Source organism: Cynoglossus semilaevis, chromosome 2 (genome assembly GCF_000523025.1).
Source record: "Cynoglossus semilaevis isolate Cse_v1.0 chromosome 2, Cse_v1.0, whole genome shotgun sequence".
In the NCBI taxonomy this organism is placed as follows: domain Eukaryota; kingdom Metazoa; phylum Chordata; class Actinopteri; order Pleuronectiformes; family Cynoglossidae; genus Cynoglossus; species Cynoglossus semilaevis.
The window spans coordinates 4792317-4810705 of NC_024308.1; the positions used below are offsets into that span (position 1 = coordinate 4792317).

Genomic DNA, 18389 nt, shown 5'->3' on the forward strand with positions numbered 1-18389 from the left:
CTCTTCTTTGGAGGGATGCCTCAGAGCTCCAGTCAACAAAGTCAAGTCCCTGCATTTATCGGCTGCATGCAGGACATTAATGTGGACCAGGAGCTCATCGTCCTTGTGGACTGGCTGTTCAGCCATGCTGTGACCCCTGGCTGCAGCCACAGGGACCACTGCCTCAGCTCTCCGTGCCGAAATGGGGGGCAGTGCGTGAACCTGTGGCAGAGCTACCAGTGTCACTGTCCAAGGCCGTACGACGGGCAGGACTGTGAGGAGGGTAGGTTCACACTCACATGTAAGACTGGTTCATGTGAATTAAACTACTACTAATAATCAATGTAATTATTCATTTTATATTAGTTATTTGAATCAGCAAAGGAAAATCAGGTCAATTTTGTTATTTCTAGATGATTAAAATACAGTTTAGGTGTGTAACACTATGGATATGTAACAACCTTTTTTTTTTAACCTAAGTTATTGTGTAAGAACACTGGCCTGAATCTCGATCGCGTGTCTTGTTGACCTGTAAGAGGTGCTATTGAGGGCATCACTTTAAGAAGGTGGTGCCTGGAGTGGGTGGAGTCTCAATGATGTAAATGATTCTTCCAGGCTGTCCTGGACTAATGACAACGTTGTGACTGTTTGGATTTGTTGAGTGTGGAAAAGAGAGGTATACATTTCAAGACCTTGAACAATGAAGTCGAGGCCCAGAAATGATCAACTCTCAGCACAGAGAGCAACATTCAAACACAGGCTTTAAGACAAAACTTCAACTCAATGTCATAATGTGAACAAGTCCGTCTCACTGAAGCCATTGAGTAAAATTCTGCTGGATGTGAAAGAGGGATAAACAGGAATAGATCAGATGAAGCCAATTAAAACCTCAGACGCTCTGATCCTCTTATATATAATCAGTGCTTCTATAAAAACAACTCAGCTGATTTTCACACTTGTCTCCTACCAGCACCTCCGTACAGTAGTCTTTACAGTTAATGCACACCCAGGTGTGCAGTGATATCCTGTCCATACAAATCCAAGCTGTTACACAACAGTCACGTGACCCTTCCTAATCTGTTTGACCTCTCAGTCTGTGTGTCCTCGGTGTTCTGCTGCTGTGGCAGGTAAACACGCTGCAGCTGTAAGTGCTGACGCTGGACACTGTGTGTATGAGGGCAGTGGTGGCTTCTTACATTTCCTTTCCTGCGTCGGCATTTTTACTCTCCACACAAACGGCTTTTCAGGTCAGCAGTGGGCCAGTCAGGTGGAGACATTTTATAAAAGTTTTTGTTCATTAAAGTGTGTTTGTAAAAGGTGGACGGTCACATCGGCAGGTTGTCTGTGGACAACTGGGAAAACTCTTTAGCCACTAACTAAACAAAGTTAGTCTGACTGAGCAGGTAGAAGGATTTTCTGGCTCTGTTCTTTTCTATTTGGAGTTACTGTATTTGTGCTGTTCTACAACAGAGTGGACAGAAAAAAAAAATTCTCAGTGACAATCTGAAATAGATGTATCTGATACACAATGAAGATATTTTTCAGGTGTAAAAGAGTGGACAGAAAAAAAAAATTCTCAGTGACAATCTGAAATAGATGTATCTGATACACAATGAAGATATTTTTCAGATGTAAACATTGAGGTTGAAATATTATATTATTTTATTTAATTCGTTAAAAATATTTAACACTATTTAACACAAGCAGACAGACACCAAAAAAAACAAGGACTAAAACAACTAAAATAAATTAAATATATATATATTAGAAAACTTTCTAAATATAAACATTAAAGTGTGACTTCAAAGATATAAAGTGGAGCATGTAATGAACTTCACTCACTCCGTGGAGATCTTCTCCAAAGTACAAATGTCTCCTCCCGTTCTTTTGCAGAACATGCGACCGCACGTTTCGGACACGAGGACTCCACCAGCTACGCTGCCTTCACGGTCTCACATGATCTGGGTCAGAACTTCTCCATCTCTTTCTTCCTCCGCACACAACACAGTGGACTTCTCATGGTGCTGGCCAACAACAGCAGTCAGTACCTGCACATGTGGCTGATGGACGGCAGGGTCACCCTGCAGGTCAACACCTCCCAGGTCCTGAGGGCAGAGAAAGCCATCAACGATGGAAAGGTCCACTTTGTTAGTGTGGAGGTGATGGACGACCGTATGATGCTGGTCATAGAAGCTGAGAAACAAGGGGAGGTGGAGATAAGACCCATTTATGTCCAAGAGGGAGACAAGGTCTATGTGGGAGGTCTGAACGAGACCAGGACCACTGCAGTTCTGGGTGGATACTTCAAGGGCTGCATTCAGGACCTGAGGATCAATGATGTTCAGCTGCAGTTCTTTGGACTGGACACCGCGGTGAGGTCTTTTCCTCTGGACGTCATGGAGGACATCAACACTGGATGTCCAGGAGACAACGTCTGTAGTGTGAGTAAAATCTTTAGTTGACGAATATGTTGATGAAACCAGTCTACGTAGTTGACACCGTTCCTGGTATTGTTTTCTGCTCCTCAGTCAAACCCATGTCTCAACGGAGGGACGTGTTACTCCACCTGGGACGCCTTCAGCTGCACGTGTCCGTCCAGCACCTCAGGACGTCACTGTGAGGAGGTGCAGTGGTGTGAGCTGTCCCCGTGTCCCCCAGCTGCTGAGTGCTCCATGCTGTACAAGGGATATGAATGTGAGTCCACACCGTTCACACTGGATGTGTATTTCCCTGATGTTACAGTAATTGTTTTTATTTCAATACATTTTTTGCAACATTAAATTCAGCTGGGAGTGCAACAAAACATTGATATTAAAAAAACTGTGTCTAAGGATATACTTGATTTTCTTTTACCTGATGTTACAGGTTACTCCAACGCCACTTTCCTTCACGACAGCACGGTCCTGTCCTACAGAGGGAACGGTCACATATCCAAAGGTCTAAACAACATCCTGCTAAACCTGCGCACACAGAAACTCAACGCAGCCGTCCTGCGTGCGGAGAAGGACCCAGCCTTCATCATGCTGTCGGTCCAGGATGGTTACTTTGTCATGGAGCTGAAGAGCCCCACTTCAGCTGACACCGAGGAGAGAGGTGAGCAGCCTGTGTCCACAGTCAGCCTCAGGAGCAACAAAAGAGTCAGTGACGGTGAGTGGCACCGCATCTTTGTGTTCATGGCAGCACCCTGGGCACTAACGTCCCAGTGGACTTTGGTGCTGGATGGAGAGAAGGAGAAATCCATCACTTCCACGGGACACGGAGGTAACCTGGACTTCCTCAGGGAAGGGGTAGACATTTTTCTGGGGGGCCTGTCTTCTGATGCTGGCCGGCCCCTGGTTGGATGTTTGGGCACGGTGGAGCTGGGTGGCATCGCCCTGCCTTACTTTAGCTCCGCGGACGTGAGCCTGCCACGTTTGCAGAAGGAGCAGTTCCTCCTGACATCCCGGCAACCTCTCCTCGGCTGCAGCGGGGCCAACGTGTGTGAACCCAACCCCTGCATGAACGGGGGAGAGTGCCACGACTATTTCAACACCTACAACTGCAGCTGTGCCGAGGGCTGGGCCGGCAGACGCTGCGAGAGCTTCCTCGACAGCTGTGAATCCAGTCCCTGCGTCCACGGCAACTGCAGCGCGCAGGGGCCGACGCACGAGTGTATCTGTGAGTCTGGATACACTGGTGTGGACTGTGAGAAGAAGGTGGACGTGTGCGAGAACCACCTGTGTGCCCACGGAGCCACCTGTCTGCACGGGCCGGACACCTACGCCTGTCTCTGTCCCGAGAACTACACCGGACCTTTCTGCAAGTAGGTTCCAATGATTGGTAGTTTAAACTGGACATTCATTCACTCATTCATTCACTCATTCATTCACTCATTTTCCAACATATTCTTTCATCTAATGCTCACAGTTTAAACTGGAAAAATTGTGAAGCTAAAGGAGGGAATTTATCAATGGTGGTAACATAGACATAGGCAACGATCAGATTAATGTATTTTCTATTATACAAAACCCAACTTGGTCGTGTGTCTCGTGTGTGGAACTACATTACATTATAGTAAGAACACTAAGGACACTGTGACATCTGCTTCAGTGAACAAAAATTCTTAATGCAGTGGCAGGATATTTTTTTTCCAGTGAAAACTGCCAGCCTGCTCAGAACCACCACTGACATGAGTGTCAGTGTTTTCAGAGCATGTCCTAATATAACCTCAGTTTTACCTGCACGTTTTTGGACTCACAGAAAAGGAGCCTGTAGTTAGACCTTCAGTATATAGTACTGACCAACTTTGGACTCACAGAAAAGGAGCCTGTAGATAGACCTTTAGGAAATAAAACTGACCAATCCCATGACAACAACTGTTTCATGCTTGATTGATAAAACAAATTCTCTAAGGCAAAAATGCTGAGGCCTCGTGTTAACCTTTTAGCCCTGAGAAAGAAAGTAAAAATGCTACTACGTCTGCGTTCACCACTGACATTATATAGTATAATAGTACAATATGTATATTACACAAAATGGACGCAAACAGGAGTTTGAATAAGTTCATAAGTGTTAACATTTTTGTGATCATGTGACTTCTTTGAATAGCTGCAAACCAGGAGCGAACAAACCAAACTACATTTGTCATTTAAACTCTTACATCAGGAGAAGTTCTGACCAACTCCAGGTCGGTCAAATTAAATATTTGTTTTTTTTCCAGTGGATTTACTAAGAGGTAAAATCCCATACAAGTATGAGTATTTTTTTGTTTACTTTCCTGTAGGGATACTTCTTTATGTTGGATTTCATTATATATTCAAAACTAGAAGGCAGTGTTACAGTATATACAGCTCTGTGGGAGATTGAGTGACGTGCAGTGTGTAGGTGTGAGCACAACCCAAACCACAGTGACGGCACCAAGCTGAGAAATACTAACAAAAAGTAAAAAAAATAAATAAAAAAATAAATCTGACTTCCTGCATGGGCAACACAGGCAGCTGACCAGAAAGTGAGCAGAGCTTTTTTTTCTGTCCACGGAAAAATAGAACTAGACACAGATTCCTGCCTTTAACTGTTAACAAAGTGTCATTTAAACTGAAGACTATTGTTGACCTACTTACAGAAACTACCCCTGAGGGCAGTGAGACACTGAACGGCAGTAGGAAAACACACAACACTGACGAGTGTTAGTTGAAGTGAAAAGTACTACATAGTACGTATATCAGTAACAATGATCAGGCCCAACACTGATACCAGTGCATCCACAGTAAATAGTCTCTATAACGTGTTTATTGAGAGGCAACTAGAGACTAAAGCCGTTCAGTTCATACCCTGAAGATGACTTTGCTGCTCGGTGAAAACTTTTGTGAGCCGAGTTAGTTAGTCAACTCAAACACAAAGCTCCACAAATAAATGCCTCAAAATTGCACAGAGATAAGGGAATGCACCACAACAGAAACAAATCCTTCGCCGTAAACGTCTCCGCGTGTTTTCCTCTGTTCAGCATTTCAACCTCGCCTGCAGCGAGTGTCTAAGAAGCCACATTTCTATTCTAGTGTCAACCAGAAAAGGCCTCAGTCTGCTGCCGGTGTCTCACTACACACAGCTGTGTGGTTCAGCGACACTTTCCAGCTTTTCCCCCTGTCATCTATCGTTTGCCTCAGAGAACCAGCAGGGGGAACCGCCTCCAACCATTTATCCTGTAAACACACAGCACCTTGCATTTTTCAGCCCCTGCAGAAGAAAAAGACTTTTGCAAGTGTCTCGCTAAACAAGCCAGCAGACAAGCTGCACGTCTCCCTTTAGTGGGAAACGTCTTCACTGTAAACTTTTCATCAAAATGATTTCGTTTTGTTTGTCTCTCCTGTTTGTGTCGCTTTCTACTCCCATCTCTCCTCCTTTCTTCCTGTTTCGCTGCAGTGAACGCACTGAAGAAATACCGTGGTACATTGTTGTCAGAAAAGTGTAAGTACTTCCACTGCTTCTTCTTCTTTTCTTCTACTCTTCTTCTTCTCTCTTGTGTCTGGTATTTGTTTTCTATTTCTTGTTCCAAAATGTGAACCTAAGTGTCAAATTTCAGATCACGGTCAACAAGTTCACTTTAACTGTCAACTAATCAACATAAGAACTGGGAAAACTTAACAGCATTGTTATTGTGAGAAGGAAAAAAAAAATTTTTTTTCAGATTGTGTAAGAAAAAAAACAAATTGTAACCACTATGTTGTGTCTGATTATTTTCTACCAGACGTCCAAAGCTGCCCGTCTCTGTGTGTGGAGACGACACCAGGAACTACACCTGCTTCAATGGAGGGAACTGCACTGAGAGAGAGCTGTCCTGTGACTGTCCACCTGGATTCACTGGACACAGGTAGGACAGGAGATTTATTATATCAGTACTGGACCTTGGTGTTAGATAAAGGCCTGGAACCAAAATATATTTCATATATATACACATACACACACATCCTGGAACCAAAATATATTTCATATATAAACACATACACACACAAATGTACATGTACATATATATACAATATACTATCCCTACTTCTACTACTTCCTCAGTATCCGACTATCTCAGATTAAATGAAGATTTCTAAGGTTCAAAGAGATCAGTTTGAGGCGTGGCTACCTGTCAATCAAGTGACAGAGATTAGGAGAACAGTGTCATCTGAAGCCATCTCTCTCTGAGTCTTTCTGTAGAAACAGTGAGCAGAACTGACAACCGCCGCCTTCTAAATCTCAGCAGCTCCAACATCACTGACACGCGTGTCTCCGACTGACCTGAACGCGACTGTTGGTTTCTTACAGGTGTGAGCAGGAGGTGGATGAGTGCAAGTCCAATCCCTGTCTGAACGGAGGCTACTGTCGCAACCTCATCAACAAGTTTGTCTGCGTGTGCGAGATGAGCTTCGCCGGAGAATTCTGCCAAACGGACGTAAGCGACATTTACTTTTACGTGGCTCTGCTGCTGTGGCAGAACCTCTTCCAGCTGCTGTCCTACCTCATCCTCAGACTGGATGATGAGCCGGAGGTGGACTGGGGGGGGGGCGACTGATGCTGGCTGGGTGTGTGTGTGTGTGTGTGTGTGTGTTGGAACTGAGGCTTTTCACAACACATCTACAACACAACTTTCATCTTTTATCATATTTGCACCACATTTTACCAAAACAGTAAAATATAAAAAATATAGCATTTGCTGATTGGTTAATTCTGTCTTCACGTTTCTTCTTAAATGTATATTTAATCATTAGAATTTGCTATACTTTATTTATTTTAAATAACAGGTCTCCAAAAACATCAGCATGTTCAAAAGAATGTCCACCTTGCAGAGGTTTGACTCTCAGCTCTCTGGTGCACTGACCAGTTCTGTCCACTAGGGCTCAGTGACCCACCCACAGAGTTCCGTTTTCTTTTTATTAACCTGCAGTGATTGAGCTGTGTCTGTGCCTTAACATGAATGTCCACAGTCATCATCAGCACTTTATTGTGAAAAGCTAATTTTGCTATTTTACTGATTTAAACATTAAAGTAGTTTTAGAGAACGTTAACTTCCTGATCAGGTTTGAACGACAATAGTGACATCTACCTGCAGTGTCGACAGGTTTTTTTGTTTTGTTTTTTTTATCAAATGAGCAGCATTACAAACTGTGTTATTTATAATGTCTCCATCTGAACACACGCTGTCAGCCGCCGTGTCTGAGCCCCAGATATCAAAGCACCAACAGAGGCTACAAGACAACACGCTGTCTGTCAGATGTGGATATACATCCACTCAGCTGTGATGTCTGTGGCTTTGACTGACTGACTGACTGACTGACTGACTGACTGCTGCGTTGTTTTGTAGCACAGAAAAAAATAAATCCCTCATGTTTCCAAACCGAGTTGGTGAGACAGTGATATTTTTAACCCTGCGTGAACAGAACCAACTGACAGGAGGAACCAACCATGATGCTGTGGTCAGAGATTTGTAAAAAAAAAACAAAAGAAAAAAACAAATACAAAATCCTAATTACAAGACCCAGGGTCTGCAACTCTCCACACAGAAACAGACATAAGACTAAAGTTGGTCAATTCCAGGGAGCCGTAGTTAGGAGACTAAAGAGCCACAGGTTGAACACCCCTGATCTGAACCTCTGTCTTTTACACTTTGTGATTAACGCCCCACTGTTCTTAAACTATTTGTTTTCTGTCTCTGTCTCTGCTTCATCGTCAAATGTTCTGTCAAACTCCAGTCTTTGTCTCCACTGCTGTCAAATAAAACTCTCCTCATTCTTCATTTTGTCTTCCGTCTTCTTTTCATCCATTTCCACTCATTTTTCCATCAAACAGTAAAACCTCACACTAACTCCATTTTCCTGTCACTTTGGTGCAAACCTCATTTTTACCAGGTTTACTTCGACCATCTTTGTTTTCTGATGTCTGACAATCTAACGTAGATATTCAGAACATCAACAGGTTTAAATACTGCCCAGCTTTAATTCAGCCCAGAAGCACGATGGAGTGAAGACAAAACATTATTTTTCAAATTAATTTGGGGTCTAACCTGAAGACCCTGACACTCCAAAGAACCACAGTAGAACACACAAGAATCAGAGTCTAGAAAGAGACGAAAGACCAGAAGAGAAAAGATCAAACCAGAGAGGAAACGCTGGGAGGAGACAGACAGGAAGTGATGTAATGACAGAGTAGGTGAGTGTCCAAAAAGACAAACCCAGGGCACGGGCATCCATAGCATGAGGACAGTCCCACCGTAGAAAGAGACTGAAGCACCAATCAGCAGCAAGGCTTTGTTTGAAATTGCTCATAAAATTTACCAAAAAAAAAAGGACAAAATACTCAGAGACTAAAACCACTGACACAGCAGGTTCCTCATACGGACCGTGACTTCAGCCTAACGAAATTCTTAATCGTCTCCAAAGACAAAGTCAATCAGAACGTCTGATCTCTTTTGTCAATCAAACCAAATCACATCACAAACGTGTAGCTACGTTTGTTCTTCATCGCAACTAACTCGTCTGCATCACTGACTACGACTGGACGACACTCCTGTCTCTCCTGTCTCTCCTGTCTCTCCTGTCTCTCCTGTCTCTCCTGTCTCTCCTGCACCACAGTATTGTCTCAATCTTGTATTGTCCTCAAGTCTATGTGTGTGTATGTGCGTGTAGCGGTTCGGTAGATGTAGCCTTGATGGAGGGAGGAACATGGGGGAGGAAATGAGAGGCACTTCTTCACCGTCGGCACTGATGTGACCGTCCACATCCACAGAGACAGGGAAATGTGCTGGGCCAGCGGAAAAGCAGCATCTGCTGCTGAAGTGCAGCTTCAGCAGAGAACTGGTGGCACTCACAGAAGTTGGGCCTGCTTCAGAGGCGTGTATGAGGGCAGCTTATGTTGCACACACACACACACATATAAAGCAGGTTGATAGTGCTGACAGCAGTGAAGCAGAGCTGCCTTCTCACCGTGAGTGTGTGTGTGTCTGAGTGTGTGTGTGTGTGTGTGTGTGATACAGCTAAGGCTCCAGGGTGGCCTTGCCATGCAGTGTACCTCAGAGACTGGTTAGTCAGACGTCTCTGTGTCGGTGTGTGTGTGGCATCAGTGACTGATGGCGGCTCCTGGCTGCAGGCTGCCGTGGCTCGCTGGTGTCACACTTGCTGTGGCAGCCAACTGTGCCGCGCTGACAGGTAAGCACTTTCCAGCAGTCAACAAAGAACCTGTAGCAAGGGAGAGAGAGAGGGGGGGGGCAGAGAGAGTGTAACGGCTGCAGTGCGAGTGAGCGCCGGTGCACGAGTTATTTTTTGCCTCAGGTCATGGATTGTTGAATTTTTATTAGAATTATGTTTCCACATTGATTGCTGAGTAGAAAAGTTTGCTGACTTCTGAGATTCCCTCGCAGGGCCTTGTGTGAGCTGTCAGGCTGAGCAGCCTGCCTCGCTGATAAAGACGGTGTCAGCCTGAATTTTAAGTGTTATGGAACCAAACTTACTGCTGTTGTGCTGTTGCTAACCTTTTTATCAGCCACTCACGGTGTCACCACCATCACACCCACCACGGCCAGCCATGTAAGTGTATCAGCTGCTGCTGCTGCTGCTGCTGCTGCTGCTGCTGCTGCTTCTGGTTAATGAATGTTAACAATCACTCACTGCTTTGATTCCTACTGAGTCCATGGCTTTGACTGGTCCTCTCAGAATTCTACAAGAGTGTGTGGGTGTGTGTGGGTGTGTGCAGGGTTCCTACGTTTCTGGTTGGTTCTAAAGGTGTTTCTGTGACTTTTTCGGTGTGTGAGGATCAATGGGTTTGTTAAATATGATTCTACGCAGATTCTTACTGCTGCCATCAGACGCTCTTGGCTCGTGGCTTGTGATTCTCTGTGTGTCTGTGTGTGTGTGCGTGCGCACAAGCTAGTGTGTACTGGTTTTCATCCTTTTCTGGGGACAATTTTCATGGGATACACAAAACCAGAATCAAGTGATATGTGACTATACTGTGTTACGCTAAATTTTGTTGAACAGCAACTGCTCAGTTACAAACACTTGAAGTCAAACAAATAAGAAATGTTCCAAATGTAGCCATGAGCTAAGAGTGAGTTCAAATTTACCTGCAAATTAATCGCAGTTAGACAGACAGTCAGGTATGACTAACATGTTTCCAAAGGAACAGTTTTAATTTAGACAAAGAATGAAAAAAAGTTAGCATAAAATTGATCAGAATCTAGCTGAAGATAAGCTACAACAATATGCTAATGCAAATCCTGGAAAACGCACATTAAAAGTTAAACTTTCTTCACAGAAAGTCATCACAATAATCCAGCTGGACAGAAAGTGAGCACAGCTTTTACAGCAATAGCAAAAATTAAATGAAAACACTGTCCACTGGTTTGCACTGGGGGCAGATTTCTTTAGCTAGCCGCCCATGCTAACTCCAAATCATCACATGAGTTACCATGGTGTTTTCAAAAAGTCCATGCAAAAAAAGGAAACCTGTGTGTGTGTGTGTGTGTGTGTGTGTGTGTGTGACGGTCCACAGATAATAAGAGCTCCTCACAGCTCACGGGTGGCCGCTGTGCTGGTTCCCTGTCTGATTGCTGTGGTGATAGTGGTGATGGTTGGGCTGACGATGGCCGTAGCCAAACTGAGAGAGAGGCGGCGGACGGAGGGAGGTTTCAGTCCACGGCAGCTAGAGGCCTCTGAGGGTCGCAGCCCACCTACTGAGATGGGAAACACTTCCATCAGCACTTTGGCCGCACGTGTGGAGCGTCTGGTGTAGTGACAGTCAGGAGGGGGCGCAGTGTGTGTAAGAGTGTGTGACTGAGGGAATTTAAAAGACTTGTTGTGAATGAACTTCATTTCTGGTTTAACTCCGTCTTCTCCTCCCTGCAGTTGACCCCTGTGGGTTTGACCTCAGACCTTTTACTCTACGTCAGTCTGGTGTCCGTCACCCTGCTGCTGATATTTATCCTGACTGCAGTCGGACTGGGGATGGCGCTAACTCGCAGAGCGACCCACGGCACCTACAGCCCCAGCCGACAGGAGAAGGACGGATCACGGGTGGAGATGTGGAGCATCACACAACCACCTCCTACAGAGAGACTGATATGAACAGTGGAGAGTGTGGACTCTGAAGGTGGACGTCATTTTACCTACATCTACTTGCACACTTTTTGAACTATTGCTAAAAAAAAGAGCCATTTTTAGAATAAAATGAAACATATTTAGAAGTACAGAAAAAAATGTTCGTGGCTTCGTGTTTGTCATCAACATGTTTCTCCTGCGCAGGCGCAGAGGCGTAGTAGTCAGAGAGCAGCACTCTGGGTAAAATGTGATGTTTTGGGTTTAAAAAACAAACAAACAAAAATATGTTACGTCACAGTTTTTAATAAACTACATTATGTAAGAACCTGATGATAATGTTCACGGTTGTTCACAACACACAAAACTCACAGTGGCACAACATACAATGTGATAAATCAACAAAAATATATATAGGTTTCTACCCATGAACTGTTAACATGCTAACAGTAAAACAGCATACTAGCTGGTTTTCTTGTGATCTTATTGAGCAGAACGGCTAGCTTTAGCGGTATTTGCAATGTGCTATTGTGGCAAAGCTAGCTGGGGAAATTTAGCGTATTTCAGATACTTTTCCCTCTCACTTGCAAATGCCAAAAACAACAATAATTCTCATGAATTCCTAACAGGCAGTGGAGCTAAGTACCATTTAGCCTACAGCAGACCTGGGCATTTCACACAACATGAAAACAAACAGTGTCCAAGTTTAAACATTTATACATACATAGCTCCCTCTGCTGGATTACCCGGAAACATCCTCGTAAAATCAAAACAGACTCAATTAGGGTTTAGACTTTAGACCCTAAAATGTGAACTTTCAGCCCTTGTTTAAACTAAACCTCTAATCGGTAATGAAAGGTGACAGTTCCACGGTGGAGAACTTACCGTGTTCTTGAGGTTTGGACATTAAAAACCTTCTCCAGGCATTTTTCATAACCTGTTGACTTGTTAACTTCGGCTCTCCGTCAATCTCCCTCAACGACTCCAGAACACGACACGGAGCGAACTCTTCTCCCTCTGGACTAATAAATACTCAGGAATCAGGAATCGACCCGACAACTTTCCAACATTAACTGTCACTTCAGTTTTGCTCAGATGCGACATGTCGGACCTTTAAAATCCAGGCAACCTAATACGGCCGGTTTGTCCAAACCCACCGCCCCGACCCCCCGTCTGGGCTGTGCAGCTGCAGCTTGTAATTATTTGACAGTGGGCTGTGTGAACGATCAAGCTCTGACAATAGTCGATAGTATTGGTGGCGAGGAGGCCGCCAAATAAAATCCACTTTAGAGCCTCATAAAGATCAGGTCTGACTTCCGGTCAATCCATCTTTGAGAGATATCGGTTTCCTGCCGTCTCCATCTGTTCCGCGTCCGACTGATGCAATGATTTTAGTTCAGGTTCCATTCAGGCACTGGTGTTGGTGGAACAGAAGGATTCAAATATCACTCTGAAAACAAGGAAAATAAGTTTAAATGTGTCGTAATATATTTTGTTTAGTAAAATAGTTCAGTTTGTGGCCAAATGTGATGTGCATTTTATTAAAACGTTCCTGTTAGACATTTTGGGAACAAGCTAGGAGCTAATCATCGTCTGGTCCGCTACAAAGTGCTGTAGTCACGATTCAGCAAATATCGTCGATTTATGATTTTTTTTAAAATCTAGAATTTTCTTTAGAATTTTCCTGTTGTAAACTTCCTGCGGTTTATGAAACAGAAGACAGAAAACAATCATTGGTTGGTGTAGAGATTAATTTCTCTTGTATATTTAAATATACTGATAAATATACTATCGTCGATTTATGATTTTTTTTAAAAATCTAGGATTTTCCTGTTGTAAACTTCCTGCAGTTTATGAAACAGAAGACAGAAAACAATCATTGGTTGGCGTAGAGATTCATTTCTCTTGTATATTTAAATATATACTCTTTAATCTCAACTGAAAATACTGTTTTAGCAGTTTTTTTAAGTGGATTATTTGTGTCCAAGTGTTTTGCCAAAAGTATGAACAATCTGTTAGTTACTGTTGACTGTGTGAATTTTAATTTATTAAATGTGTTTTAGTGAGTTTTTAGCAGTGAATTGAGTTCAGTGTAAAAACATAAATATATATTTGTATGAATTAATCCATCCGTTGACCTGAGATGATGTTAGAACAGTTCTTTATTCAGGTTCCTTCAAAAGTGTGTTTTTATTTCTAATTTTTATTTTGTCCTCAAATTCATGATTGTGCTGAAATTCACTGTCCAATAATAGTTTGATTAAAGACAGTATTCAACAAAATTATCTTCAGCTCGTTCTTTCTGTCAGATCATGGTCAGATTAGATGACCTCCAGTGAACCAGAGCTGGTCATTAGTGAGGACCAATCAGCAGGGACTCGTGTGATTGGCTGCAGTCGAGTAGGGAAGTGACAAATAGAAAACAATCTCACTCCTAATCCACACTAAACCAAGGACTAACAGATTCACACTGTAAATATCTGTGAATAATTTACTGTGATACGCTGACATTATTATTATTATTTTACTGTGGTGTTTTTAATGGTTGAGAAACAACATTTTGGCACAGACTCTGCTCTGGTACAACCTACAAAGGTCGACGATTGTAAAAAACACAGGTCGACAAAATTGACTTTTCCTAAAGATGAAAGCAGAGACTGGTGAGACTGAAATGTTTTTATTCATTTTTATTTTATTTCAGTTCAGTTATTTCCACTTTCACTTCACAGCGCACAGTTAGCTTCAGTTGGACCAGGTTCACTCATCAGAAGCCCAGTCCACTGACCTCAGCAGTTACAGAGTTGTTGTTTTTTTTATTATTATTTAAATTTTTTTTTGCTAAAACACATGCACGTGTGGCCAACGTTGGAAATGAAACGAATGAGTGAATGGCACAGAGATCATAATTATCATTAGCATATGAAGAAAACACTGGAATGAAAGGAACAGAAAACAGCGCTGGGTGAATGCAGGTCTTCTGATTGGTCAATGTGAATTCGAATTATCTCTGCAACATGAAACAAAAGTTCAACTTGGAAGGAGTAAACTCAGGTGACTAACTCTTTATTAACTCTTGTCTCATATTTGTCTCCAGTGTGTGGGCTATTGAATTCCTAACTGAGTCAACAGCAGATCAAAACTTGTCCTGTTCAGAGAAAATTTATATTAAATATAAAGATCTAAATTCTGTTTGACCTCTTCAGGGCCGAAGAGGTCAATGTTTCCTTCTGTGTTTTTCATGTACAGGATAGTACATTGTACCCAAAATGGTGAGTACCAAAAACTTTAGAACGCAGCTGTAAAACTGAACAAAAGCACTGGTGTGTACGACACATTCACCGTACTGCACAGATACACACAGTACACGCACATACAACAAAGAGAAAAGTACCGGAACAAAATCATGTCTGTGAACATGAGACAACTTTGTTTTATAATCTCTCTATATATATTTCTTTTCTCCTCCAAAAATAAAATCTAAAATATTTATATATAGGTTGTTTTTTTTTTACAACATACACAACACCATATCATATATTATCATATATTATTTGTGTAAAATATACTCAGGCCAGAAAAATACATATCTATTCAGATGAAAATAATATTTAATTATCATGGAAGTGACTCAAGAAAACAGTCTCGGTGTATGTATATATGTAAATATATATGCACATAAATATATATACATATTCATATACACATATAGTATATATGTATACATATATAAACACATATTCATACATATAAATATACATATATAACTGTGACTGCTCAGGATGAGTGTTTGGAAAATATAATGTAATATAATGTAAAAGAGAGATTGAAGTCTTTGATTTACAGAATGAAAACAATAAATTCAACAGTTTATATTTTTAATTATTCAGACATCACTCTGGTGTGTCCATGTTTCATTTCAATGACTTAACATTCTTGACAGTTTCTCTGATTCCAGTACAAAACTAACAATCTAGGTGTATTCAGCTGAGTTTCTCAGGTCCAAATAAGACTTTGTCTTTTCATAGTAATTTAACACAAATACATATATATTTTGTCCCTCAATGTGACCCAAGGTGGCGCTAAATAAAAGATTGCACCGCCTTCTGTAATACTGTAACGTTTCCTACCAGGTTGTGATTGTACTGAGACGACTGTACAAGGCACAAACACTGACGCCTCAGTTCTCACTGTTCAAACAGACCAAGAATATCCATTTAAGGAAACATGAGCGTCATCGACATACAGTGGTGTGTTTAAGTCTTTCAAACAGCTGAAGGAGCTTAAAACAAAACAAAAAAACAAACAAAAAAAAACCAAACACCTGTAACTTTGGCACTTCTTAATCCAAAACTGTTCCATGTTCTTTTAGAAGGTCTTACAAAATTGATCTGGGATCCATTTCCTGAACTTTAGTTTATTAATTGAGATAAAGAGTTAGAATTCAGAGAAAAACAAGTGAAAAAAATTGCTACATAAAACATTAATTGATTTTTCAGTCAGTACATGAGAGGAATACTGGGAAAAACACTATAAGTATCTGTCTGGCACTTATAGCCCAGCAGCTCTGTCACAGTTTAGGGCTGTATTTCATCATGTACCTGGTCCACATACTGACGAAAATGCCGTAACATCAACAAACCAAATGTGTTTGGACAGGAAGTAGATCCTGAATCATTCAGCATCTGTTGCAGATTTGAGAGGGTTTTTAACAAGAACTTAAAAAAATAAAAACCTTTTGTATAAACTCTTTGGTCAACAGTATTTCTTACAGGATAACTGATCCATTTTTGTGTTGGTCCGACCATAAACTCTTTGGTCAACAGTATTTCTTGCAGGATAACTGATTTGTGTGGGTCCAACTTACAAACCCGGGCCTGGTCAAAAACTCACACACACCACTGTAGGTAACAAAAAAACAAAACAACAAAGCAACCTCAGGATTACTCTTCAAGTAAAACCACATATTTCTGATTCTTTAATATTTGCATAGTAATAAATTTGTTTGCAGTAAACGAGCAGCACAGACACTGTTCTGGAGTCTGTTTTCTCCATGTGGGCATTTCTAGGCCTGGGCTTTTAGAAGAGCGCCAAAGACTTTATGGGCGAATCGTTAACGCAAAGCAGCACTCAAGAAGTGGAGGAATAGCTGCTATTAAAGTGCCACACCGACTGGCGTCTGGCATAAATCATAGGAACAACGAACCATAAATGTAATATTCCCAACACAAGCACATGAAAAAGCTTCTCCCTCTCCCCGGGCTTGTGGTGACTCAGAGAATGATGGGAACCCACAGGCTCTGGACGCGGCCTTCTCTCCACAGGAGAGTCTGCCACAGAAATAGTTTGGACTCTGGACACATTACATCCACGTCGCTGCTCTCTGAGGAGAACCTTATTGCTGCATTACAGTACAATCGTCAATCACTGCATCACAGTGCAGTGTGACTCCAGTCCACACACACACACACACACACACGCACACACGCATACAGATTGCATTTCAACATGTGGGACACAAAGAGTGGGTTGTAAGGATTCTAAAAATAGACTTTTTTTCTTTTCTGAAAGCCGACGAATCCTGTGAAAACAACAGTGGCTTTGAGTTTAGCGCTATTTTTATGGATAAATATCATTTACTCCCATTATCTGCGGGAGTTCGACAGAAATGGGAACAACTGTCAGCCCGCTCTAAAGTTTATGTGACCAACAGAATGGATATGGTTCAGAAGGATCACCGAAGGAATGACAAAAAACAAAACAGAGAAACATAAAAATCGTACACAAATCGTACTACTGTTTGTACCGTTTACAGGGTTTTCTACAGATTAAACAGAAAATGTCGGGAATGTAAGGTGTTAGCATCGAGTTTCACTTTAACACTTTATCACTTTTAAATCTAAGCACTTGTCAGTCATGATTTCTTTAAAAGGTGAAACTTAAACACGCAGAGAGACGAGTAACAGGCGGAAAATTAACGTAGAAAATAGAAATATACGAAGAAGGAAAAAAAAAATCAGCCATTTACATTTCTGACTTTGTTGCATCTTAGAGAAAGTGTCCTGAGAGAAAAAAGCATTTTTTTTAGTCATGATCTGGAATGTAACAAAAACAGCAGCTCAAAGCACATTTGTTATAATAAAAAAAATACATAATTATAATTTTGCTATATTTTTTTTCTGTTTAAATGGCTTTTGAATCGTAGTCTGACGTTTGACTCAGATTCACTGTCGCTCAGACAAAAGTGTCTGTTTGAGCTACATTTGGTTTGTTTGTAGACATTAACGTGGTGGAGTGAACTTATCATTCAGGTTCTGGTGACGCGGATGTTCTACTGAAAGGTGATGTCACTCTTTGACCAAAAACTGTCCACTGGCTGTGAGACACATCCACAAAAAAGTATGGCCGCCAAAATTCATTTTTCTGCTCTGCTCCGTGATCCCTAGGATACTAGAGTGTCATCTGCATACAATATAACTTTACCATTTAAGGCAAGGCCCTGAAATATTTTAGTACCAGGATTTTTGTTTGTGCTATATATGTGTATATATATATATATATATATATATATATATATATATATATATAATTTGATCAGATCAAATGTCTGTTTTAGTCTGAGTTGAAGGTTAGCGGCGAGGAGTTGTCCTTTTTTAAACCTAACTCCATCCTGGAAAAAATGTGAACGATTTCTCCATCAAGTTTAACGTTTGTTAACTACAAAAAAACAAAAAAAAAAAAAAAAAAAGCATTATACAGGTCACTGTTACCTTCTGTGAATACAGGTCTAAATGATTTAGCATGGAGCTAGGCTAACTGTCTGTGTCTGTAACAGAGTTTGTCTTGTTGTTTTTCCTTGGCTCA

General features: G+C 41.7%; 1 protein-coding gene and 1 long non-coding RNA gene across 2 annotated transcripts in view; one reads left to right on the forward strand and one right to left on the reverse strand.

Moving 5' to 3' along the window:
* crb1 (crumbs cell polarity complex component 1) overlaps positions 1 to 13179 on the forward strand; it is a 20486-nt gene extending 7307 nt beyond the window's left edge. The window contains exons 7-14 of the mRNA XM_008331879.3: positions 1 to 262; positions 1873 to 2420; positions 2508 to 2673; positions 2845 to 3781; positions 5878 to 5922; positions 6203 to 6325; positions 6769 to 6895; positions 11340 to 13179. The exon at positions 1 to 262 is cut by the window's left edge and continues 40 nt beyond it. Coding sequence (XP_008330101.1) covers positions 1 to 262; positions 1873 to 2420; positions 2508 to 2673; positions 2845 to 3781; positions 5878 to 5922; positions 6203 to 6325; positions 6769 to 6895; positions 11340 to 11558 — 2427 coding nt within the window. The 3' untranslated portion in view covers positions 11559 to 13179. The remainder of the gene's footprint in view (positions 263 to 1872; positions 2421 to 2507; positions 2674 to 2844; positions 3782 to 5877; positions 5923 to 6202; positions 6326 to 6768; positions 6896 to 11339) is intronic.
* LOC112486412 (uncharacterized) lies at positions 3655 to 12543 on the reverse strand. The gene is made up of 3 exons (XR_003048843.1): positions 12414 to 12543; positions 9508 to 9674; positions 3655 to 3775 (listed from the first exon to the last, which is right to left on the reverse strand). It is a non-coding gene; the product is annotated as an uncharacterized LOC112486412 (long non-coding RNA).
* Positions 13180 to 18389: the final 5210 nt, after the last annotated feature.